The 25,389-nt window shown below is 55.4% G+C and overlaps 1 protein-coding gene across 6 annotated transcripts in view; it reads right to left on the bottom strand.

Moving 5' to 3' along the window:
* Positions 1-25,383, bottom strand: part of SYNGR1 (synaptogyrin 1) — a 34,067-nt gene extending 8,684 nt beyond the window's left edge. For 5 of the 6 annotated variants that reach the window (XR_009211117.1, XM_032138825.2, XM_032138826.2 and 2 more), the window contains exons 1-3: positions 25,264-25,383; positions 2,363-2,600; positions 718-863 (exon numbers count right to left, since the gene is read on the bottom strand). Coding sequence is in view for 5 of the 6 variants with exons in the window: in XM_032138825.2 (XP_031994716.1) it covers positions 718-863; positions 2,363-2,600; positions 25,264-25,362 (483 nt within the window). In the remaining variant the exon portion in view is untranslated. Of the gene's footprint in view, positions 1-717; positions 864-2,362; positions 2,601-12,223; positions 12,446-25,263 lie in introns of those variants that run through there. The other variant, XM_032138829.2, reaches the window with a different exon arrangement.
* Between the last annotated feature and the right edge of the window lie 6 nt (positions 25,384-25,389).

The raw sequence follows: 25,389 nt of genomic DNA, 5'->3' as shown, positions 1-25,389 counted from the left end.
GCCCAGAGACATGCTTTGTTTGACACACACAATATATTGTTTAAACCTGAATAAACTTCCAACATATCAAGATCAGATTTCATGTAAAAATTCAGACTTCTGCCTTCTCTAGGTCCCTATTCCTGCTTGGCAGCCGAGCAGAGGTACCCTCTTAGGATAGGCACGCATGTGTCACCCGGCCCGCTCACAGCTCTCAGGCCCTGCCTGGCCCATGCGCATCTGATGTCGACACCTGTCTCCCCCAAATTCTACCCCCTCATTTTACGGATGGGAAGACAGAGGCTAGGAAAATTAGAGGCAGCCCCGACTGGAACCAGGTCTCCTGACTCCTAGGCAGGGCTCCTTCCCAGCCTCAAACCCGGTAAGCCTCACCTTCCCGTCTAGGCCTCTGCTTTCTCATCTGTGAAAGGGGATAATAAACACCATTCACCCAGAGTGGTTCGGGGGGGTGGTTCGTGACCCCCAGGAATGCTGCTCTGCATCACAGTGAGGGTCTGCCATCTCCAGTGACCGTGCTGCCCCCAAGGGCTGCAGCCTCCTTGCTGAGGGAGGCAGCACCACTGTGAGCGCCGCAGAGACAGGCAGGCAGAAGAGGGAGCGAGGGTAGTGTGGGCTCCCAGAGGCAGAGTGGGTCCCAGGCTAGCGAAAGGCCACCTGTCCAGGGGCTCAGTGGGGAAAGGGGGCGAGTGTGGGCTGGTGGGCAGTGGCTGTACTCACCCAGGTGAAGATGGAGAAAAAGGAGAAGGCGATGGCGGCCCGGGCTGCGTCCGTCCCTTCGTTCAGCGGGTTGTCCTTGGGCTTGGAGACCTGCCACTGGTTGGCCAGGTAGCAGAATCCCACGAACCAGAGGAAAGCCCAGAAGGCTGGGGGGTCCCAGGGCCAGGCAGAACGGGCAGTGCCACACATGGGGGAGAGGGTGAGTGGGGAGAAAATGGGGAAGCCAAGGAACAGGGGGACATTGAAGAGCGCATCTCCCATGCTCCCCCACCCCCAAAGGGAGAGGCAAAGGGGATAGGGGAAGAGAGAGGGAAGCCAAGAGAAGATGCAGGCGAGAAGAGGGAAGCCAGCCAGATACAGGGGGGAGGAGGCCACAGACAGGGCAGGGTCAGGGCCAGTCAGAGGAGAGCCACGCGCAGTGAGAGGGGAGGATGGAGGGAGAGACAGAGAGAGAAGGCAATCAACTCAGGCCGCATTTCTGCAGCCTCTGCCAAACCCCCATCTCCAGCCACACCCCTGATGTGGGCCCGCCCCCGGTCTACCCCTGATGCTTGCAGCTCTGCAGGCAGGAAGACTCCAACCCCCAGGCTGCCAGACAAATGAGGTGTGGGGAGGAGGATGAGGCTGGGGCAAGGATGGCAGCTTGGCTGGGTGGGTCTGGGCTTTGACTTCTAACGTGCTGCGACCCCACAGAGCCCCAGGTTTAGCAAGGGGCCCACTGAAAGCCGAGCCTGGGGGCATCAGCAGTGGGAGCCTCATGACCACACAATCTCCTGTCAGTGCCCAGGTCTCCCAGAGAAGCCCAGACCTGCTCAGGACAAGGCGTGCATCTGCCAAGCAGGTGGGGTTCCCACCTGGGGCCCAGCCCACCTCCCAGAGGCACTGCCAGGGAACCCTGAGGCTCTGTGGAAGTTTGAGAACCATTCATTTAGTTCTAGTTCCTTCTAAAACTAGGCTTCATGACCTGTCTTCAGCCTGGCTTATCCTGAGAGCTCCAGGCTAGAACTAGGGGTTGGTCCCAGTCCGGGGACCCAAGCCTCAGAACAGCGAGGCTGAAGCCTCAGGTTCAGACCCATGACTGAGAGCATCCACCAATCAGATTCCTGGAACTCACAGGGCAGAGGTCAGAGTGCCTCTGCCAAAGGCTGCTTCTGAAGGGCAAAGGGCAGCAGGTCAGGTTGGCTCCACAGGTCCAGGCCCTGGTCCTGCCAAGGTCTGGCTGGGAGGCGTGGGGAGGCTGAGGCTCCAGGGCCCCTGCTGTGCACTGGGCACCCAGTCACCGCCTTGCTTAGTCCTTATGAGGCTGCCCCAGGGAGGTGGCACAGAAGAGGCCACTGAAACATGGGCCAACCCACGGGGGCTGGCACATGCCCAGTGCCATCCATGGGTCCCTTAGACTAGAAGGAACTAGAATCCCATCCATGCTCCCCTGCCTGTGGGCAGCATGGGTTATTTTGGGGTCCCAGGCCCTGTCCTGGTCCCATCCTTCCTGCAGCCAGCCATGTGACCCTGAGTCTGTCCCTTCACCCGCCTGCACCTCATTTCCTCATCTGGAAAATGGGAAGAAGGGTGGCAGCCACCTCCTATGGCCGGGACAGCCCTCTGCAGACTCTGTGCAGGGGGTACCTGTTGGGTGGGGGCTCACCTGAGACACCGATGTCGGACAGGACGGCTTTCTTGCGGTCCTTGACGCTGCTGATCTGCGGGAAGTACACGTCCAGGGCCAGGTACAGCAGGCAGGTGAGGAAGGCGAGCACACCCACAGCCACGCCATAGCTGCAGGCGTTGGGGTTGCGGTTGTAGATGCAGAACTCCTCCCCCTCGGAGGCGCTGTTGAGGTAGCCCTCGTTCACGATGGAGCCGAACACCACTATGGAGAACAGCTGTCGGGGGTGGGGCCACACCTTAGACCTGGGCAGACCCCTGCCTCACACCACCCAGGAGACGGGGAGGCTGCCACCCTCACCTGCTGCCTGGCCCTCCATGAGCTACAAGATCCAGGTTAAGCAGGCATTTCAGAGGGGGGTCCCCAGAGAGGGAGGGCAATTGTGTGGGTCACACAGCGCAGGTGGGGGTCAATCACTTCCTTCCTCAGCCACAGGCACTGAGGACTCTCTGACCATAGATGCGGCCCCTTCCAACACCCCTCAGCCAGGTCCTAAAGGTCTTCCTGGGCCCTGACACCAAGATATCCTGGGACTGGACCGACTCTCAAAGAACAAGGAGCCACAGGCCCTCCTGCCCAGCCCCTACCCCCAGGCTGACTCCTCCAGATGCTGGCATGTGCAGGGCCCCATCTTGTGTTCTCCTTCCCTCTGCAGAGCTGTGGGCTGGTCTGGGGTCTCAGGTCCCTACCCAGGCCTGGCAAGTGGATGGAGTGATGAATGAAAAAATCACAGTGGGCTGGGGCGGTGGCTCATGCCTGTAATCCCAGCACTTTGGGAGGCCAAGGTAGGAGGATCACTTGAGCTCAGCAGTTGGAGACCAGCCTGGGCAACATGGCAAAACCCCACCTCTACTAAAAATACAAAAATTACCCAGGTATGGTGGTGCGTGCCTGTAGTCTCAGGTACCAGGGAAGATGAGGGGGAGGATCTCTTGAGCCCAGGAGGCGGAGGTTGTAATGAACTGTGATCATGCCACTGCACTCCAGCCTGGGTGACAGAGAGAGGCTCTGTCTCAAAAAAACAAAACAAAACAAAACAAAAAACTCTCGGGCCGGGCATGGTGGCTCACGCCTGTAATCCCAGCACTTTGGGAGGCGCAGGCGGGTGGATCACGAGGTCAGGAGTTCGGGACCAGCCTAGCCAACATGGAGAAACCCCATCTCTACTAAAAATACAAAAAGTAGCCGGGTGTGGTAGCACATGCCTGTCATCCAGCTACTTGGGAGGCTGAGGCAGGAGAATTGCTTGAGCCCAGGAGAACCATTTGCTGGGCCTGGGCAGGAGGTTGCAGTGAGCTGAGATTGTGCCATTGCATTCCAGCCTGGGCGACAGAGCGAAACTCCATCTCAAAAAAAAAAAAAGGGCTGGGCTTGGTGCATGGTGGCTCACGCCTGTAATCCCAGCACTTTGGGAGGCCAAGGTGGGCAAATCACAGGTCAGGAGATCAAGACCATCCTGGCTAACATGGTGAAATCCTGTTTCTACTAAAAATACAAAACATTAGCTGGGTGTGGTGGCACACGCCTGTGGTCCCAGCTACTTGGGGGGCTGAGGCAGGAGAATTGCTTGAACCCAGGAGGTGTAGGTTGCAGTGTGCCAAGATCACGCCACTGCACTCCAGCTTGGGCAACAGAGTGAGACTCCATCTCAAAAAAAAAAAAAAAAAGAATGGATCTACCCTCAGTTGAGCCTTCAGATGAAACCACAGCCCTACCTGATGCTGTGATTATAGCCTTGTGAGAGACCCTGAGGCAGTGGCACCAAGCTTAGCAGATTCCTCACCCACAGAAACTGTCAGATAACAAATATTTCTTGTTATAAGCCTTACGTTGTAGGGCAATTTGTTATGCAGCAATAGCTTGCCAATACATCCTGCACCATCAGCATTTTGCAGATAAGACAGTTAAGGCTCAGCTATTGTTAACATACCCAAAGTCACACAACTGGTCAGTTGTGTGGCTTCAAACCCAGGGTACCTGACTCTAAAGTTCACGCTTTTTGGCTGGGCGTGGTGTCTCACGTGTGTAATCCCAGCACTTTAGGAGGCTGAGAAAGGAGGATCACTTGAGTCCAGGAGTTCAAGACCAGCCTCAGCCTCCTGAGTAGCTGGGACTATAGGCGTTTCCCACCATGCCTGGCTAATTTTTTGTATTTTTAGTAGAGACGGAGTTTTGCCGTGTTGGTCAGGCTGGTTTCAAACTTCTAACCTCAAGTGATCCACCAGCCCCAAGCCTCCCAAAGTGCTGGGATTACAGGCGTGAGCCACCATGCCCGGCCAGAAACTATAATTTCTTTTCTTTTTCTTTTTTTTTTTTTTTTTGAGGTGGACTTTTACTCTCGTTGCCCAGGCTGGAGTGCAATGGTGCAATCTCAGTTCACCATAACCTCTGCCTCCTGGGTTCAAGCGATTCTCCTGCCTCAGCCTCCCGAGTAGCTGGGATTACAGGCATGCGCCACCACACCTGGCTAATTTTGTATTTTTAGTAGAGATGGGGTTTATCCATGTTGGTCAGGCTGGTCTCAAACTCCCGACCTCAGGTGATCTGCCCACCTCGGCCTCCCAAATTGCTGGGATTATAGGAGTCAGCCACCATGCCCAGCCTCAGAAACTACAATTTCAATGTGAGTTGAACACACTTTCTTCCTGGCTGATGCCCAGGATGGGTAATGATTCCAGGACAGGTATGGGAAAAAATATGAGAAGCATTCTTAATATTATCTTATCTCTGTAAGATGCCTATAGTTTACATGGATTTTATAATGCACAGGATATATTAGTACAGTAGTAGCATATATAAAACCAATAAATCTACATTGAATGGGAGGATTGGTGCAAACATTTTTCCTGAAAGGAGCATGATTAAAAGTTTAGAGGCCAGCCAGGTGCGGTGGCTCACACCTGTAATCCCAGCACTTTGGGAGACCAAGATGGGTAGATCACTTGAGGTCAGGAGTTTGAGACTAGCCTGGCCAACACGGTGAAACCCTGTCTCTACACTAAAAATACAAAAAATTAGCTGGGCATGGTGGCACACGCCTGTAATCCCAGCTACTTGGAAGCCTGTGACAGGAGAATGGCTTGAACCTGGGAGGTAGAGGTTGCAGTGAGCTGAGATAGTGTCATTGCACTCCAGCCTGGGTGACAGAGCGAGACATTGTCTCAAAAAAAAAAAAAAAAAAAAAAAAATGAGGCCGGGCACGGTGGCTCATGCCTGTAATCCCAGCACTTTGGGAGGCCAAGGCAGGCAGATCACCTGAGGTCGGGAGTTCGGGACTAGCCTGACCGACATGGAGAAACCCCGTCTCTACTAAAAAAATACAAAATGAGCCGGGTGTAGTGGTGCATGACTGTAATCCCAGCTACTTGGAAGGCTGAGGCAGGAGAATCACTTGAACCCAGGGGGCAGAAGTTGTGGTGAGCCAAGATCATGCCGTTGCACTCCAGCCTGGGCAACAAGAGTGAAACTCTGTCTCAAAAAAAATGGTTAGAGACCTCTGGGTTAGGATGTTGTGTGTTCAGGGGGATTCTGACCTAAACGTGCACAGCAGATGAATGGGGGCACAAAGTGTGGTACATCCATAAATTGGACAATTTTTCAGCCATAAAAAGGAACAACCAGCATGGGCAACATTGTAAAACCGCATCTCTACAAAAAACACCAAAATTAGCTGGGTATGGGCCAGGTGCGGTGGCTCACATCTGTAATCCCAGTACTTTGGGAGGCCGAGGCGGGTGGATCATGAGGTCAGGAGATTGAGACCATCCTGGCTAACACGGTGAAACCCCATCTCCACTAAAAATAAAGAAAATTAACCAGGCGTGGTGGCATGTGCCTGTGGTCCCAGCTACTTGGGAGGCTGAGGCAGGAGAATCGCTTGAACCTGGGAGGTGGAGGTTGCAGTGAGCTGAGATTCACCACTGCACTCCAGCCTGGGTGACAGAGCGAGACTCCATATCAAAAAAAAAAAAAAAAAAAAAAAAAAATTAGCTGAGTATGCTGGCATGCACCTGTGGTCCCAGCTACTTGGGGGACTGAGGTGGGAGGATTGCTTGAGCCTGGGAGTTTGAGACCAGCCTGGGCAACATAGCAAAACCCCATCTCTACAATAAATAAATTATAAATTATAAAAAAGAAAAAAAGTACACTGAATTATACAACATTAAAATGGTATGTTATGCTAATCTGGCCACAGTAAAAAAAAGAAAGGATTCTGAAGCTGTGTTCTGGTTCAGTCATGGGCACAGAGGTGGGCAGTGGTGTCTGTGAGCCACCATTTGCCAGTCCTGATTTGGGAAGACCCCATGACCATGAGACTTCAGACCCGTGAGGGCATCGGGGCCCACAGCTCTGCCTCCCACAGGCTCTGCAGCCTCACCATCACCCCTCGAGTGGAGAGGGTTATTTGTACTGTTCCCAATTGGCAGAGTAGAAAAACTAAGGCTCACAAAGAGAAGGTGGCACTGTTGTCAGCAGCAGAGTCTGAAGTTGAACCCAGGTCTCCTGATTCCCAGACCTGTGTTCTTTTCCACCTGACCAAGCTGACTCTCAGCCTCTGGAGGTGGGCCCTGGAGAAGGGGTGGAATTTACTCCCAGAGACCCAAGGGATCAGGCAGAGGACCAGCAGGGAGGAAGGCCGGGAAGGTAGCCTCAGTGTGACTGGGCATCAGGCGGCTCGATTCAGTCTCAAGTCTGGTGCTCAGAGGCACAGTGGAGAGCGCCTTTGAAGTCAGGACTTCAGAGCCATTGTCAAAGGGGCTCCTGAGCTACTGACAAACCAAGACAAGCAAGACAGACTCTGAACACTGGGAGATGTGCAGTACATGGCCAGCTGCTTGGGCTGTGGACTGCACAACTCCAGGGACTGCTAGTCACACAACCCCTTGCACTGGTGTACTGCAACAAGTCCAAGGCTCCTACCAGAAAACTGTCAGGTTGGGAATCTGAGGCCCAGTCCTGGATGTCACCAGATGCACCAAACCAGAATAGAAAAGCCTCTTGATCAGAAGGAGATTTCAGACACTGAGGAATCATACAGACCTGCCAATTCAAATCCAAGGCCTGCTGCTTATGCTGGGTAGCCTCAGGCAAGTGACTTAGCCTCTCCGAGCCTCAGATTGGTCCTCTGTAAAAATTAACATCCTCTCTGGGGCTGACGGGGGAATTAGAGCAAGTACCCAGAGCAGAGCTTTGGAAGCCCCATAGGGGCTGCATAACATTCATTTCCTCTCTAGAGGGCCCAGAAAAGAGGAATCACACCAGGAAGGCCCCTCTCGAACACTTACTAACAGACACGTGCTCCCGGGGGCTGGAGGAGACTCCACTGCTGCCAGCGCTGAAAATAAGTGTGGATCTCCTTCCAAAAACAGAACAATATCAGGCTCCCTGAAGACAGAGAGGAGGTGGGAGGGGAAACAGGCAAGCAGAAGCCTGGGCCCTGGGGACAGCAGAGGAGGAACCATTAAGACTGGGCTCTCTTGGGAGACAGAGGCAGGGAGTCCTCAGAGAGGCCAGGAGGAAAGTGCTGGAGAGGATGTGTCCCCAGGAGGGTGCAGAGCAAGAGCAAAACAGCGTCCGAGGGACCAGGCGGGGCCCTATGGCCCCAGCAGACACCCGCCTCGGTCAGGCATTCATCACAGGTCACAAGTTTCTCGGCTCCTGGCACTGCGCTGGGAGGGGCACCAGGCGGTAATTCAGTCCAAGAGACCCTGCTGTGGGAGCCGATTGCGTGGGGAGCAGGACTCTGAGTCAGATGACCTGGGGCCCGCTGAATCCCAGTGTGGCCACTTGACCAGTGGGGTGACCTAAGGCCACTGACTTAATCTCTTGAGCCTCAGTTTCTGCATCTGTCAAGTGGGGGCAACAATAGCACCGAAACCAACGATGCATTGTGAGGAATCAGTGAGGTCATGCATGCAAGGAAGGGCACGTGGCCTGGAGTAAGCAGCTCCAGAAGGCTAGACTGCCACTAAACTCGTGGAACAGATCACAAAGGCAATGGCGGTCCCTGGCAAATGCCGGGAGGGAGCAGTGGTGGCCAGGGAAAAGGGCCCTGAAGCAGGGCTTCTGGGTGGAGACAAGAATGAGCCAGGCCTGCAAAGATCTGGGGGAAGCATGTTCCAGGCACAGGAACAGAAAGTGCAAAGGCCGAAGGCAGAAAAAGGTTTTGTACGGTGAGGTGGGAAGGAATATGACTGGAGCAGTGACCCGGGAACTAAGTACATGGGACAGGCAGCGGGACAAGGCCTGGTGGGCTGTGGTGGGGACTTTTTTGTTGTTGTTGTGGTTTTTTGAGACAGGGTCTCACTCTGTTGCCCAGGCTGGAGTGCAGTCGTGTGACCTCGGCTCACTGCAACCTTTGCCTCTTGGGTTCAAGCCATTCTCCTGCCTCAGCCTCCCAAGTAGCTGGGGTTACAGGCGTGCGCCACCAAACCCAGCTAATTTTTGTATTTTTAGCAGAGACGGGGTTGTGCCATGTTGGCCAGGCTGGTCTTGAACTCCTGATCTCAGGTGATTCGCCCGCCTCGGCCTCCCAAAGTGCTGGGGTTACAGGCGTGAGCCACCTCACACAGCCTACAACCCAAGCTTCTAGGGCTGGGGTCAAGGCCCTTCATGTGCTGGCCCCACCCACCGCTCCTGGGGTCTCACCTCCTTCCACTCCCCCTACCACCTGCCTCCCCAACTTTGCACGCCCCAGGCCCTTTTCCATGTTTTCTTCCCTGGAAGACTGACTGTCCCTACCGCCTGCTACAGGCTGAGCTACAACCTAGCAAAGTGCTGTTTGTTTGCTGGAGTGGAGTGAGTGAGCTGCCTGCCCTGCCCTGGGGCCTGGGAGGCCTCTTCTGGGGCTTGACATCAGCCGTTCCTTCACTCCACATTTCCTGAGCACCTAGTATGTACCAGCCCTGTGCAAGAGGCTGAGGACACACACAGTTGGGAATAAGATGTGTGAGGTCCCTGTTCTCACCGAGGGAGACAAGTGTCATGAAGAACGAAGCAGGGCAAGAGGAGGCGGACTGGGGGCCCAGGGAGGCCTCTGATGCAGTGACCTTTGAGCAGAAGCCTGACTCAGTGAGGGACCCGAGCCCAGGGAAGAAGCAGCCACAGGTGCCAAGGCCTTGGGTGCAAATAAACTGGGTGTGTTCAGGAGCGGCATGGAGGCCCGCATGGTGGGGGCCAAGCAAGTGAGGGAGACACCAAGAGGCGAGGCTGGCGAAGAAGATGGGCTGGCCTCAAGGGCCAGGGCGAGTTCAGGAGACACTGCAGGCTGAAGAGCAGCTGAGTGATTTGATGCGACTTAGGTTTGAGAAGAATCAGGCCGGCTGCTATGGAGCAAAAAGACTGTGGTGGCAAAGGTGAAGACAAGCAGCCCAGACAGCAGCTACGACAGCACCCAGGTGAGGGACGGGCCTGGGGCTGGTGCAGGCAGTGGAGATGGGGAGAAGTGGTGGGTGCTGAATATATATATATTTGAGATGGAGTCTCGCTCTGTCACCCAGACTGGAGTGCAGAGGCACAATCTCGGCTCACTGCAACTTCCGCCTCCCAGGTTCAAGTGATTCTCCTGCCTCAGCCTCCTGAGTAGCTGGGATTATAGCCGTGTGCTCCCACATCTGGCTAATTTTTATATTTTTAGTAGAGATGTGGTTTCACCATGTTGGCCAGGTTGGTCTCGAACTCCTGACCTCAGGCAATCCGCCCGCCTTGGCCTCCCAAAGTGCTGGGATTACAAGCGTGAGCCACCATGCCCGGCCTGAATATATTTTGAAAGCACAGCCACTAAAATCTGCAGACACAGCCGACGTGGGGAGTGAGAGGAAGAGTGAAGAAGCTGGGGATGGTGGCTCACGCCTGTGATCCCAGCACTTTGGGAGGCCGAGGTAGGTGGATCACTTCAGGGTGAGTGATCACTCCTGGGTGAGCCCAGGAGTTTGAGACCAGCCTGGGCAACATGGTGAAACCCCATCTCTACTAAAAATACAAAAATTAGCCAGGCAGAGGCTGAGGCCAGAGGATTGCTTGAGCCCAGGAGGTGAAGGTTGCAGTGAGCTCTGATTGCACCACTATACTCTAGCCTGGGGGACAGAGGGAGACCCTGTCTCAAAAAAAAAAAAAAAAAAAAAAAGAAGAGGCTGAGCGCGGTGGCTCACGCCTGTAATCCCAACACTGGGAGGCTGAGGTGGGCAGATTGCTTGAGACCAGCCTGACCAACATGATGAAATCCCGTCTCTACTAAAAATACAAAAATTAGCCAGGTGTGGGAAAAAAAAAAAAAAGAAAAAGAAAAAAAGAAAAGAGCAGATGGGGGAGGAAGTCATGGGGTTTAGGCTCAATGATGATAATGGGGAGCAGAGCCGTCCCCTGCAAATGCCACATCCCTTGCAGACTGCTGGTCCACAAGTGGGGAAACTGCGGCTCGGGGAAGGGGAAGGAACATCACTGAGGACACAGAACCAGTCCCTTACAGTCTCCTGAACCCCCTGCAGGACTGTCAGCTGCCCTCTGTGTCAAGGGTTTAACTTCTCTATTTAGCAGCTGTCCCCCACCCCAAGTGGGAGCTCCCCCAAAGCACGACACAAGCCTCAGGTTTCTGCTCCTCAGCCACTCATGGTACATGGGAGGAGGAACAGAGACTTGCCCAGGGCCTGCTGTGTGCCCAGAAATGTATGCTCTTGACTCCACCAGCTCAATATTCTTATTCCCATTCCCATTTTAGAGCCGATTCTAGGGACCTGCCCAGGTCTCGCAGCTGGGCAGGAGTGGAGTTGAGGCTTGAACCTGAGTCTCTCTGGATCCAAAGCTGGTGCCCTGTGCCAGGCAGCATCCCTGGGTCACTCGCTAAGGCCAGATCTGCAGAGACAGCAAGGAGCACACAGAGCAGCCTCAAGGAGCCACTGGGGAACCGGAAATGGAACCAGAATGAAATTCCACACTGGCCACAGCAGCCGAGACACGGGGGAAAATTCATCCAACAAGCGGATCTGCTGCGGGGAAGGGAGACGGGTCTTTAGAGGCAGAGCCAGAGGCCCAGAAACAGGAGAGGATGGAAGGTGATGGCCAAGGGAGGACCCAGGTCACCAGCAAGCAGAGGGAAAACAAGCTTCCCTCGAGCTAAAGCAAACGCTAAAAAAAAGGCACCAACGTAAACCTGCCAAGCCTCTTTGGTTTTTTTCTGCCCTCTTTAAAATCCAATCCTGAGTCTTTTTTAAAAACGGATTCCAGATGGCGCTTGGTGGAGATCTATGTCAAACTCAGAAAAACAAATCAGAAGGAATCTCAGAATCTTGGATTTCAGGATCCTTGGCTACTGGATTCAGAGACACATAGAAACAGAGACCCTAGAAGCACCAAGCCCTTTGTGGCCTACCCTGATCTCATCTGTCCCCCTCCCCACCCTGTGCAGCCACCACAGAGGGCTGAGGGTGGGTGGTGTCCTCAGGCTGTCTGACAACTCTGCACCTGCCTTCCTACCTTCTTCATCTTCAATGGGAGCGAACTCCTCTTCGCTCTCTGAACGCTGCTGGGATATAGTGACTCCCAGACACCTTCAGGGACATCCCACTTCCCGGTCACTCTTTCCCACCCTGAGCCTTGGGCACTCCTGGCTGGGACCTATTTACAAGTCTGTTTCCACCCTGAGACCCTGAATCAGCCCACAGCCTCCCCGGAGCTGGCACCAATGGAAGAGGGCACCTAAATCATCTCTTTTAATCCCCATAAAAATCTGCAAATCATCCCCACAAAGCAGTCTTATACTTAGAGCATTTCACAGTCAGGGAGGCTAAGGCTCAGAGAGGCCCTGCCTCTGGCTGGCCCACAGCAGGTAAATGGGGAACCTGCCTCACATCCGGGCCTGCTCCTCCAGCTCACCCACGACCTCGGTGTCCAGCTGCCTATCCATGAAGGATCGAATTCCAGAATCCCAAACTCTAAGGTCAACATGAGACCAAGGAGGCACGCCAGCTGGTCCTGAGCCCTGTGTCCGGCAACGCAAAAGGGCACTGGGCCCACTTCACTTGAGGGGAGATGGTATCTCCCCTCTGCAGACAGACTACCCAGGGTGTGCCTAGGACCCACTGCAGGGCGTTGGCTAACGAAGGCTCAGGGCGAGCTGTGCCCAGCCAGCATGGGGGTGGCTGAGATCACTGTTACGCTGCCAGGAACCTCCTAGAGGCCTGGTTTTAAACATCTTTAGACAATGCTGGCTTTCCCCAGATAAGCTGCAGAGAGATGACATCTGGAGCCCACGGCACTCTGTCCTCCCAGCTCCAAATGGAACCATCTACTTCGCCCTGCGCAGGAACATCCCTGAGCTGGCGGCTCGGGGGAGCCCTGGTCCCTGCCCTGCGGTGCAGGCAGCCAGGCAGCTGGCCCCTTCCCATGTCCAGGTGCCTGACACCACCACAGCCTCCTCTCCAGCCTCCACCAGGCAGTCCCCAGGCAGCAGCCAGGGGGATATCACCCACTCCAAACCTCAACAGTCCCTCCGCTGGCTGAAGATAAAGTCCATCACCCTAGAATGGCCCTGAGGTCCCCCTGCTTGGGCCATGAGTCCTTCCTCCAGTGCCCCAGGCTCTCTCAGCCTCCCCAGTGACCTCTCTCAGCCTCTCCAGCACCAGCTGCTGGGCCCCAGTCCTGGGTTCATACTCGACCCCTCCAACCAGTCTGACATTCGGGCCAGCTGCTTCAACCTCCTCCCAAAACTGTCAAGTCCCTTCACCCTGGGGCAGGCCACTGTCACCCCTCTCCAGACAATGACAGCAGCCCATATGTCCACTTGCACCCTCACACTCTGTCCCCTCACAGCAGCCAGACAATCCCCTTAAACCCAAGTCAGGTCATGTCACCCCCCAGCTCTAGACTCTTGGACTGATGCTCACCCACCGCCCTCTGCCCAGGTAAAGCCCTTCCCCCACCAAACCCCAGGGCTCCTGCCTTCCTCTGAAGCTTCCCAACACTCTCCTCGCAAGCCCTCCTGAGTTCATCCCTGCCTCAGGGCGTTCACGCTCGGCTCTTTCCTCTGCCTGGGATGCCCGTATTTCTCCAGATCTTCCTTCAGCTGGCTCCTCAACATGCACATCTCAACACAAAAGACACCTCCCCAGAGAAGCCCTCCAGACCAGACTCCAGATCTAAAGTATTCTCCAGTGCCTCAATTAATTTTCTTGGTAACATCACAATATAACTTCTTTCCTATTTGTTGGTTCAGTTGTTGGGTGTATGTCTCTCCCCCAGACCCAGGGAGAGGGTCAGGAAAGGCTTCGAGGGGAGTAGACAGCAAGTCTGATAGTCAGAGAGGCCCAGGCAGCATGGGGGGGTGAGCAGGAGAATTATCCCCTCCTGAGCGTCCTTGGCTGGCACCTCCGCTTGTACACTCCTGTGCACAGGGAGCTCACTCTCTGAAAAGGGGGCTGCTGAGCCCTCTCCCCACAAGCTGAACCCAGCCTTCCTGCCCTTGTCCTGGTGCAGGCATCCATCCTGCCTCCTGGGGAAAGGCTGAGGGAAGAAGGGAGCGGTCACACTTTTGAGAAATGAGTCAGGCTGCCAAGGGCCCCCCTTCACAGGAACAGGGCTTTGCCTCCCCCCAGGGTCATGTGAAGAAAACGGCTGAAGCCCCATGGACACATGATGGGTGGTGAGCAGCCCCTTGGCTTCCTGAAGAGTCTCGCTCTGGGGAATAGGTGGGGGTGGGGCAGGTGGGGCTCCGGGCCCCTCCCCCATCCCTGCCTCACACTGGGTTGTGCAGCCTTGGAAGTGACCCGCTGGGGATTAGATGTAATCTCAGCAAGCTGTCGCCGCAAGTGCTCGGTGGTGGGGGTGGAGTGGACTCCGCTGGGCAGGGCCTGGGCTAGCAGACCCCTGCCTCCCCAAGGTGCTGAGGCTGGGCTTGGGTGATCTGCAGGCCCCTCCCTCTCTCCAGAATGCCCCATGTTCCTCTCCTCTGGTTGAGTAACCTCAAGGGGGCCTTGGAGCCTCATGAAAAAGGGGGAAATTGGCCGGGCACAGTGGCTCACGAGTGTAATCCCAGCTATGTAGGTGGCCGAGGCAGGAGGATCACTTGAGCCCAGGAGTTTGAGACCAGCCTGGGGAACATAGTGAGACATCTCTACTAAAAAAAAAAAAAAAAAAAAAAAAAAAAGGAGAGAAGGGAGGAAACGAAGACTCAGAGAGGGCTCGCTTGACTGGCCTTACTCTCAGTGGCAGAAGTATCTGGACCGCCATCCCCATAATCCTGTACCCCCCAGGGCCTTCTTCACCCCAGGTCTTATCACCTCTGCCCTTTCAGAGGCAGGGAAGAGGTGGGAGAGGGGAGCAACATCCCCACCTGGAAAGGGGTGTAAATGCCAACCAAACACTGCAGAGCCCTTCAGGGCTAGACCTCATTTACACGCCCCAAGACTGCTGGGGTAGGCACTGTTGTACCCATTTTATAGATGCGGCCACTGAGGCTCTGTGAGGTCTCTCAGTTGATAAGAAGGGCAGGATTGGCCCGGCGTGATGGCTCATGGCTGTAATCCTAGCATTTTGGGAGGCAGAGGCGGGTGGATGACTTGAGGTCAGGAGTTCGAGGCCAGCCTGGCCAACATGGTGAGATGAGACCCCATCTCTACTAAAAATGCAAAAAAAATTAGCCAGGCATGGTGGTGGATGCCTGTAATCTCAGCTACTTGGGAGGCTGAGGCAGGAGAATCGGTTGAACCCAGGAGGTGGAGGTTGCAGTGAGTTGGGATCGTGCCACTGTACTCCAGCCTAGGCAACAGAGTAAGACTTTGTCTCACACAAAAAAAAGAAGGGCAGGGTTAACCATCCAGTTCTGTCTGCTTTTCCTCACCCCAGTGCCTGCCCCTGCCCTGCCAATCCCTGCATGCCTGAGATTGTTTGGTTTCTCTCCTGCTGTGCAAATTCCAGGTCATCAGGGAAATAATCTGGTTCCAGGCCCTGCCTCACCTTCTAGAGAAGAAAGGCACAGAAGGGGAAAGCTCCCTGCTTTGAGATTTCTGTCAGTCATCCCCACAGAGCCCAAGGGAAGCAGGGAGGAGAGCGCAAGCTTGGGAGAATCCAGGAAGGCTTCACAGGGAGGTGATATTTGAGCAGGGCCCTAAAGGCCAGGTGGGACACCTGAAGAACAGTGGCTAGAAGGAAGACCCATCGGTGCAGTTCCCGCCACATCCATCCATAGTTGGGGCCCTTAGGCGATGCCTGGAACCAATCTAGTCCTGGGGCTATGACAGATGCAGTTCTCACCCTCCAAGCGTACACCTCAGCAGGGGCGACAGCCTCGTCTCTGCTCTGCCAGGCCGTTCAGCCTTTGCCCTCGCTGTTCCTCCTTCCCCCTTCTCTGCCTGGCTGGCTCCTGCCCTCTCAATGCTGACTCAACGCTGGTGTCACCTGCCTGTCCCTCTCTAGGGGTCTGTGCTCACCTCCATATTTTAACTGGTTTCCGCCACATTTCCCTCCACTAGACTGTCAGCCCTCCCTACAGACCAGGGACCTCATCCGGCCTGTGCTCAGCATGTATATTAAAGAGAGGACGAGAGGGGTGAGGGTGTCCACATTCTGCGGCCGTTTGGATTCAAGGGAGGATGCATAAACCCCTCATGGCTGCCAGACGCTGCTGAGAGATCCATCAATGACAGTCAGCCATGAGACTGGCAATGTGAAGGTCAGGAATGAGCCGGAGAAGATGGCGAGGAGGGGGAGAGAGAGCCTGTGGGGAGTGCGTGTGGGAGACCGCAGAAGAAACCCTGGAGACGGCGACAACTCTTCTGAAGGACCAGAGAAATGGGTGAGGGAGTGTCTTCCTGAGATGGGGAATCACGCACATTTGCAGGCTGATGCGGAAGAGCCAAGAGTAGAGAGGGCGAAACTGAGGGTGGAGGAGACAGAGAGAGGGAGAGAGAACTGATGGACGTGTGTCCTTGAGTAGGTGAGAGAAACAGGCTCACGAGGCTGCAGCCAGGCTGGCCTGGGCCACCAGAACAGGGGAGATAGTCTAAGAGGAGGGGGGCAGGTGTGAAGATGCCTAGGACTGAATTTAACCAGAGCTGTGCCAGGCGAGTGTGATGCACAGAAGGGCTGGAGCTGCAGCACGTGGCCACTAGGAGGTGGGGAGGGGGACAGGAGGGACCAAGGGGTGGTGAGGGCCAGTGCACAGGGGAAGATCAGTGGTTCAGAGGCCCCAGGCCCAAGGACCTAGGATCAGGGGAGAGAGAGGGAGGTGGAAAGGTAGGAGGGTTGGAGGAGACGCCTGGAAAGAGGATCAGGGAGTGCGAGAGGCTACTGCGAAGGCAGGGCCAGGCCTAGCTAGGGTCCAGCTGGTGACAGTTGGCTGAGGCTGGCAGACAAGACCATGCGGGGAGAGGAGGCCAGGTGTGGAAAGGGTCACAGAAATAGACACTCCAATGACCAGGACTGGAGCAGGAGTAGTGCTGGAGACGGCTGACACCGAGCTAGGGTGGGCATCTTTTTATTTTTTTTTTTGAGACAGAGTCTCGCTTTGTCGCCCAGGCTGGAGTGCAGTGGCGCAATCTTGGCTCACTGCAAGCTCTGCCTCCCAGGTTCACGCCATTCTCCTGCCTCAGCCTCCCGGGTAGCTGGACTACAGGCGCCCGCCACCACGCCCAGCTAATTTTTTTGTATTTTTTTTTAGTAGAGACGGGGTTTCACTGTGTTAGCCAGGATGGTCTTGATATCCTGACCTCGTGATCCGCCCGCCTTGGCCTCCCAAAGTGCTGGGATTACAGGCGTGAGCCACCGTGCCCGGCCTGGGTGGGCATCTTTGAAGAACGGGCAAAGTGGCCTCGAGCCGGCTCATCATGAAGGGGAGTGGGCGACCCAGTGCTGGTGTGAGATTCAAAGCTGCGGGACAATGGCCTGGAAGCGGCCTCAGGAACCAGAAGGACCCTGTCGACCCCCAGGCCCAGCAGAGAGAGGGTCTGAGGGATAAAGCAGCCCCCACTGAGCAGGCTGCAGGAAGCAGGGTCTGGGGGAGGCCAGGTTACGGTGCAATTTACAAAAGGTGTCAGGGACATTCTGGGAGGGGCTGAAGGCTCAGGGACTCTTGCCCCCCGGACTGTGAGGTACTGGAGGAGCCCCAGCTTGTTAAAGCTCCTGCATGACTGCAGCTTGGGTCTGACAGCTTGGGGCTGCCCCAGCTACGCAGCTGCCCCTCTCTCCAGGTCCCCTTCACCTGGCCCCTGCTCCACCAGCAGCGGGGAGATGAGCAAAACTCCATCCCTGAAGGGACGTTTCTCCCAGAAACACAGGGCATGACTGCCCTTCCAGGCTCCAGCTGATGCCGTCTGCTCTGCTCCCATGCATAGACCTGGGGCCCAGGGCCCCCTCTGCTGCAGGCCCCCACAAAGCATGAGGGGATGGCTCCAAACATCACTTTTTTTTTTTTTTTGAAACAGTCTTGATCTGTTGCCCTGGCTGGAATGCAGTGGTGGGATCTTGGCTCACTGCAACCTCCGCCTCCTGGGTTCAAGTGATTCTCGTGCCTCAGCCTCCAGAGTAGCTGGGATTACAAGCATAATCGTAGGCACCACCACACCCGGCTAATTTTTGTATTTTTAGTAAAGGCAGGGTTTCACCATGTTGGCCAGGCTGGTCTCAAACTCCTGACCTCAAGTGAGTCAACCACCTCGGCCTCCCAAATTGCTGGGATTACAGGCGTGAGCCATCGCGCCTGGCCCCAACATCACTTCTTTAAAGACTGACGAATCCAAAGTTCCCAACCTGGAGTCCACTAGGAGCAAGAGTGGGGTTCTTCAAGGGTGGAAAGGTCGGGAACCACCAGAGCAATCCAACTATCCTTTTCCCATTTGACAGATGGGGAAACCAAGGCCAGGAGAGCATGGGCCTCTTGCTCCAGTCACACAGCCAATCACTGGCAGAGAGGGTGCAGAACGCAGCCTCAGGTCTCCAGGCCAAGGCACTCCTCAGCACCTACCCTGCCTCCCCTCCCACCTGACAGCTGGTTCTTCCGGTCTGGGTGCCAAGTGTGGCTCCCTCCAACAGCCCTGCCATCTGCCTCTCCCTTCCTCCCTCCCTCCTCCTCCTGGCTTCTCCTCCTCTCTTCCCTTCCTCTCCCAGGCTCTGTTTTTTCTCCCTGGGGCTGAGGCCCGCCCAACAGCTTTGCATGCGCTGCTCATGTGGGACTCCCCATGTGGCTGGGGACTCCCTAGAGGAGGGGCCATGGGTGCTGATCCCAGTGACTCCAGTTAACCTCTCTGGGCCTCAGCTTTTCATCTAAGGAGGGGATAACAAAACCCACCACAGCAGAGGTACGGCAGGCCTTTTAAACTTGCATTCAGGCCAGGCGAGGTGGCTCACACCTATAATCCCAGCACTTTCGGAGGCCGGGCAGGTGGATCACTTGAGGTTAGGAGTTTGAGACCAGCCTGGCCAACATGATGAAACCTCGTCTCTACTAAAAATATAAAAATTAGCCAGGTTTGGTGGCAGACACCTGTAATCCCATCTACTCAGGAGTCTGAGGCAGGAGAATCACTTGAATTTGGAAGGCGGAGGCTGCAGTGAGCTGAGATCGTGCCACTGCATTCCAACCTGGGTGACAGAGCGAGACCCTGTCTCAAAAACAAACAAACAAAAATAACTTGCATTTTCTTTTCCTTTCTTTCTTTTTCTTTTTTTTTTTTCAAATGGAGTTTCACTCTTTTAGCCCAGGCTGGAGTGCAATGGTGCAATCTCGGCTCACTGCAACCTCCACCTCTTGGGCTTAAGTGATTCTCATGCCTCAGCCTCCCAAGTAGCTGGGACTACAGGCGCGTGCCACCACGCCTGGCTAATTTTTTGTATTTTTAGTAGAGATAGGGTTTCACCATGTTGGCCAGGCTGGTCTCGAACTCCTGACCTCAGGTGATTCACCTGCCTCTGCCTCCCAAAGTGCTAGGCTTACAGGCGTGAGCGTCCGCACCTGGCCAAAATTTGCATTTTTATAAGCTCTCGAGGCCTCCCCAAACCCAGGCCCTCCAATCCCACGTTACAGATGAGGCAACTGAGGCTGAAAGAGGTAGGGGTTTTCCAAGGTCCCGCTCTGATGGCTCTGCTCCTGATGCCCTGGGCTTTCTCAGGCTCTCTAGGCCGCCCCTGGGTTGTCCCTGGACATGAGGAAGTGCCCAAGACACAGCAGAAATCTATCACCTCCCAGAAGTCTCCTTGCAGCTGACCCTGTCCTAGACCTGAGAGAGAAGAAGCGGCAGAGGAGCCGGCCACAGGAGGTGAAGAGGTGAGAAAGACTCCAGGGTGGTCAGCAATAAATGCCAAATGAGGGCCATGGGCCCACCTTCCTGTCTAGGTGACAGGGCTGTGCCCGGTACTGGGAGAGGACAGGCTGGATGTGACCACACATTTCCAGCCACAGAGCCCTCTCCAAACCAAGCTTCCACAGGAGCTTCCGAAATACCCCTGACCCTCTCTCCAGCTTCCTACTGCCCTCAGAGGAAGTCCAGCTTGTGAGTCTGTCATCCAAGCCTCTCCTGGTCCACCCCCTGGGAATTCCTTCTTGTAGTGACCCGAGCCTCTGCGATGGTGCTTCCCACTCAATCCTGTTCTCGTCACTGGAGCGAGAGTGCCTTGGGGTGGCACTGAGCACTCAGCTGGCACTGAGCAGGGGACTTGTGGAATGAACAAATGAACATCAGAACTGGCCAGAGGTTCTGTCTCTACCCTGGACCCTCTTCCCCCAGAACTGCTGGTCCCAGAATTTTCCTATAGCTCTATGGCTGGCACATGGCAAGTTGGTTGGGGGAGGTGAGGGGTCTTATCTTGAAACTGCTGTGTTTACAAAAAACGTTCAGCTATTTATTTATTTATTTTCATTTGAGACGGAGTTTCACTCTTGTCACCCAGGCTGGAGTACAGTGGTGCGATCTCAGCTCACTGCAATCTCTGCCTCCAGGGGTTCAAGCGATTCTCCTGTCTCAGCCTCCTGAGTAGCTGAGATAACAGGCGACCGCCAGCATGCTCAGTTAATTTTTGTATTTTAGTAGAGATGGGGTTTCACCATGTTGGCCAGGATGGTCTTGAACTCCTAACCTCAAGTGATCCACCCGCCTTGGCCTCCCAAAGTGCTGGGATTATAGGCGTGAGCCACCTCACCTGGCCAAGTTCAGCCTTTTTATTCAGTGTTCACTTGGGATGATGGGGGGTGGAGTGGGGTGTGGGTGGATAAAACCAGGGGAATAAAGCCACCCCCCTCAGGTCACCCCTTCGTGCCATGGAGATCTAGGCAGGGAACCCACAGGGAGTACACAGAACGTGGAGCCCGGCAGGCCGGGTTCAAACCAAGGCTCTGACAAGCCCAGGCCTTCAGCTAGCACAAGTCATTTCTCCAGGCTGAGCCTCAATTCTGTCATCTGTAAAACGGGGGGGAAGATACCCACCCCACTTACAAAACCATGTGGTATTATGGCCAAAGCCCTCAAAAAATGAACCCTGAAAATGGCAACATTTCAAACATTTTATCATTTTCATTTTGTCAAAGTAGAGAATTAAAGAAACACCGACGGCGCGGTGGCTCACGCCTGGAATCCCAGCACTTAGGGAGGCTGAGGCAGGTGGATCACTAGGTCAGGAGTTTGAGACCAGCCTGGCCAAGATGGTGAAACCCCGTCTCTACTAAAAATTAAACAGGTAGCTGGGCATGGTGGCGGGTGCCTGTAATCCCAGCTATTTGGGAGGCTGAGGCAGGAGAATCACTTGAAACTGTGAGGCAGAGGTTGCAGTGAGCCAAGATTGCGCCACTGCACTCTAGCCTGGGCGACAGAGAAAGACTCCATCTCAAAAGAAAAAAAAAAACAACTCATCTACCAGCACTGATATTCATTCCCTATAGTCCCTTTTAGCCCCCTGCAAAAAATAATATAAACTCCGAATAAAAGGTGGTCCTTTCTATTAAATCAGTTTAGCTCCTTGCTGTAACTCCTTTTTTTCCCATCTGGCTTTAGAACAAAGAAATGTCACTGACAGGCGGCAGTCACTGCGCAACAGATCAGGCACTTCTGACCCAGTCCAGCCCAGTTCGGGTGGGAAGACTGAGGCACAGAGGGTGGGGAGAGGAAACTTACTGAAAGTCACAACTGTGGCCTGGGGGTGCCAGGAGTGGCAGCTGATCTGCCACTGGGGCAATGACACCAAGAGGTGAGAAAGCCTTAGTCAAGAGACAAGCCATGCCGGATGCAGTGGCCCACGCCTCGCCTTGCTGTTCCAGCTACTCAGAAGGCTGAGGTGGGAGGATCACTTGAGTCCAGGAGTCTGAGACCAGCCTGGGCAACACAGCAAGATCCTGTCTCTAAAAAAATAAAAAAGAGACAAGCCAGGTCCCGGAGGCCCTGCTTCTGTGCAGGCTGACCCAGGGGCTCGGAGGGCTTGGGTTCCAGGATGGGTCCAGGTTGGTGAGGCCCTGAAGCTTACATGATTTGGGGGCCCTCTTTTGGAAAAGCATCAGAAAAAAAAAAATCTTTCTTTTACAATTTTTTTTTTTTTTTTTGAGATGGAGTCTCGCTCTGTCGCCCAGGCTGCAGTGCAGTGGCGCAGTCTCAGCTCACTGCAAGCTCCGCCCCCCAGGTTCACGCCATTCTCCTGCCTCAGCCTCTCCAAGTAGCTGGGACTATAGGCGCCCGCCACCACGCCCCGCTAATTTTTTGTATTTTTAGTGGAGACGGGGTTTCACTGTGGTCTCGATCTCCTGACCTCGTGATCCACCCGCCTCGGCCTCCCAAAGTGCTGGGATTACAAGCATGAGCCACCGCGCCCGGCCCTTTTACAAATTTTACAAAAATCCCAGGTCCATGCCAGGTGCGGTGGCTCACGCCTGTAATCCTAGCACGTTGGGAGGCCAAGGCAGGTGGATCACCTGAGGTCAGGAATTTGAGACCAGCCTGGCCAACATGGTGAAACCCCATCTCTGCTAAAAATACAAAAATTAGCTGAGCGTGGTGGTGTGTGCCTGTAATCCCAGCTACTTGGGAGGCAGGAGCAGTAGAGTTGCTTGAACCTGGGAGATGGAGGTTGCAATGAGCCGAGATGGCACCATTGTACTCCAGCCTGGGCAACAGAGCAAGACCCCATCTCAAAAAAAGAAAAAAACAATCACAGGTCCACGTGTGCATGCTGGTAGGGCCCCTCCAGGGCTGTGGTAGCGGTCTAGGTTGTCCAGGAGTCCTGGACAGGGTGACTAATTGTCCCTGTTTGTCTGGACTGAGGGCCTCTCAGAATGCTAAAGGCAGGAAGTTCCAGCACACCAGGATAAACGGGTCACCCTGGTCCTGGAGCTCAGGCTTCACTTGCTCTGCCCTGTGGTGTGAGGGCCAAGAGCAGGCGCCAGCTGCATCCCCCGCAGCTCCTGATGTGTTTAAATGGCTCAGCACGCCACACAGTTTCGAAAAGACCAGAAGGAGACAGCACCACATTCACTGCAGCCCTCCCTAAGTGGTGGCATCACATGATTACCACCCCCCACCAAACTTTTTCTGTTGTGGTAAAACACACGTAACATACAATTTACCATCTTCACCATTTCAGTGGTGGTAAGTACATTCCTACCGTGCAACCATCACATGTAATTTTTATACTTTCCAATAATTGGCAGGTATTACTTTGATCAGGAAAAAAAGCTACTTTTAAAGGTGTCAATCAGCCTGTATCAGACACCTCTTGGTTCGACAAAGGTAGTGAGTGCCTTGTATCCACGTGTGTGAGCAGGGCTGGGAGGTCGTGGGGTCGTTTGAGCATTGGTTGGTCCAGGTAACCTTTGTGTCCTTTCCAATCCTGACATTCCAGGATTCTGGACTCTTCCCTGCCCCAGGGGGAGAACTATGCTTTGGAGACAGGAAGACCTAGGCTCAAATGCTCGTCTGCCACTCACATGCTTAGTGACCTTGGGCCAGGCACTTGGCCTCTCTCGCTGAGCCTCAGCTTCCTCTAGTGTTGGGGAACCAGCTAGGTAGCTGTGTGTGGTCTTGCACCCCATGGGTGCTCAGAGGGGCTGATCCTTCCTCCTGCTTTCCACGTCCTCTCCGCTGGATGTGCACATGTATAAACCCTCATCCCACCAGGCCTAATCTGACATCACCTTCACCATGAAATTTGATTCCACAGCAGGGAGACCCCTCTCCTGGCTCTTGTGGCCTCTGCCTGGGGGCACCTGGCTCACTCCCCAGTGGGACTGTGGCTTCCTGAGAACAAGGGCTGCTTCTGAGTCATGCTGCCTTCCCTCAGGGCCCAGCAGATTCAATAAAGCTTTGCTAAATGAAGGCATCACAGGCAGAAATGACCCAAGCAGACAGAATGCCCATGCCCCCTCACAAAGCCAGTGGCTTCGCCCTTCCAGGCCAGAGGCCTAGGGGTGGGCAGACTGAAGCAGTGAACACAGCCCACCCGCCTGATCCGGCAGGTGCCCCCCAGGGCTCCCACCTTTGCCAAGGGTCTGTTGGGGCATCTGGGGAGCAGAAGACTGGCACAGATAAATGAATTCAGAGCCACAAACACAGATGTGCTGGGGTGCCCGGCTCTGTGCAGGCACTGACACAAGGGCTAAAGGAACTGGGCTTTCCTGCCCTCAAAGAGCTCCCATCTGACGGCATATGAGAAGAAAAGGCTTTAAATGGGGTCATCTTTGGCATGCCAGGGATACATACCCAAGCCATCCTACCAACCAGACCCTGAAAACCAAGGAAAGGAGGAAGCTTGGGCACGCTGAGGTCACAGCTGGCCTTGGGGTAGCCCCTGGGGTCCCTGACAGTGCCCCTGCCCAGCATCCCCAGTCCAAGCCCTTCTAGTCTAAGCCCACCAGGAATGGGCCCCAGGCCTGCAGAGGCCAGAACCTCGAGTGGGAGTTTCTGGGATACAGCCAGCCAACCCCAGGGAGCCCCAGAAACGCCCTCTCCAGACCTCAGCAGGGCTTCTTTCCATGGGGTGCCACTCAAGGCACCTGAACCCCTCCCTCTGTGCTCACTGTCTCTGACCCATCCTCCCCCTGACCACCTGTCTGAACAAGAGCCCCACTCAGCCCTCTGCACTGAGGGCCCTGCCCCCCAGCTAGGCTGGAGGCCACCCTGGCCTCTTCACTGTGGGAGCAGACCTTTCTCCCAGACACCCGCCTTGGGCATCCAGGTGCATGCTGAGTGGGAGGGGTGCTACCGGTTCATGTAATGTCAGAGCCCAAGGGGGCCTCCAGAAGGCTCCTCCCACCTTGTCTATAAATTCGGAAACTGAGGCATGAGAGAGGAGATGGCACTCCCCACCTCGCAACTGAAGTCCTCATTTCTCGAGAACATTTCCTGGGTGGCTCCCAGCCCAAGGTCACGCAGAGAAGGAGAGGCAGTTCCCGCGTGGAAGAGAGGTACTCAGTTCCCGACTCATCGCTCCACACGGGCCGGGCTAGGCAATACGAACCCTGCCCTCTCCTCCTCCAACGTCCATAGCAGGCACGGCGTGCACCCCAGCGAGATGGTCCACGCCCTGATCCACCCCCCAAAAAAGGCCACATTAAACCCCGGCTCCGTCCCCACGGTCCAGTCCGCCCTGGTGGCCGCGCACAATCCAAGCCGTTAGCTGCATAGCCGCGGCCTGGAGGTCACAGCAATCGGGGCGGGAAGGGGGGCGCACGAACCGGGGGCCCCAGGAAACCAGGGCTCCGGGAGCCGGAGCGGCGTCTCCCGCGAGCGCCAGGGCTCCCGCCCGCCCCGGGCCCGGGAAGGAGGAGCGGCGGCAGCGGGCCCCGCAGGCAGGACAGCTCCTCGCCCACCGCCGCGCCGCCGCCAGGGGCCCGTTGGGGTCGGGGTCGGTCCAGGCGCGCCGCCCTTGCCCACACCCCCACCCCAGCCTGGCGGAGCCGCCGGCCAGTCCGTCCTTACCCAAGACACGACGCGCAGGATGGTGTGCGGCTGCCGGACCAGGGTGTAGGGGTCGAAGGCGCCCCCGGCTTTGCCCGCTCCGTACGCACCCCCTTCCATCGTGGCTGCACCCGCGCGGTGCCCCCC

Source organism: Hylobates moloch, unplaced genomic scaffold, assembly GCF_009828535.3.
Source record: "Hylobates moloch isolate HMO894 unplaced genomic scaffold, HMol_V3 SCAFFOLD_19, whole genome shotgun sequence".
In the NCBI taxonomy this organism is placed as follows: Eukaryota; Metazoa; Chordata; class Mammalia; order Primates; family Hylobatidae; genus Hylobates; species Hylobates moloch.
Note: the sequence above shows the minus strand (reverse complement) of the source record. Positions and strands in the feature narration are given on the sequence as shown.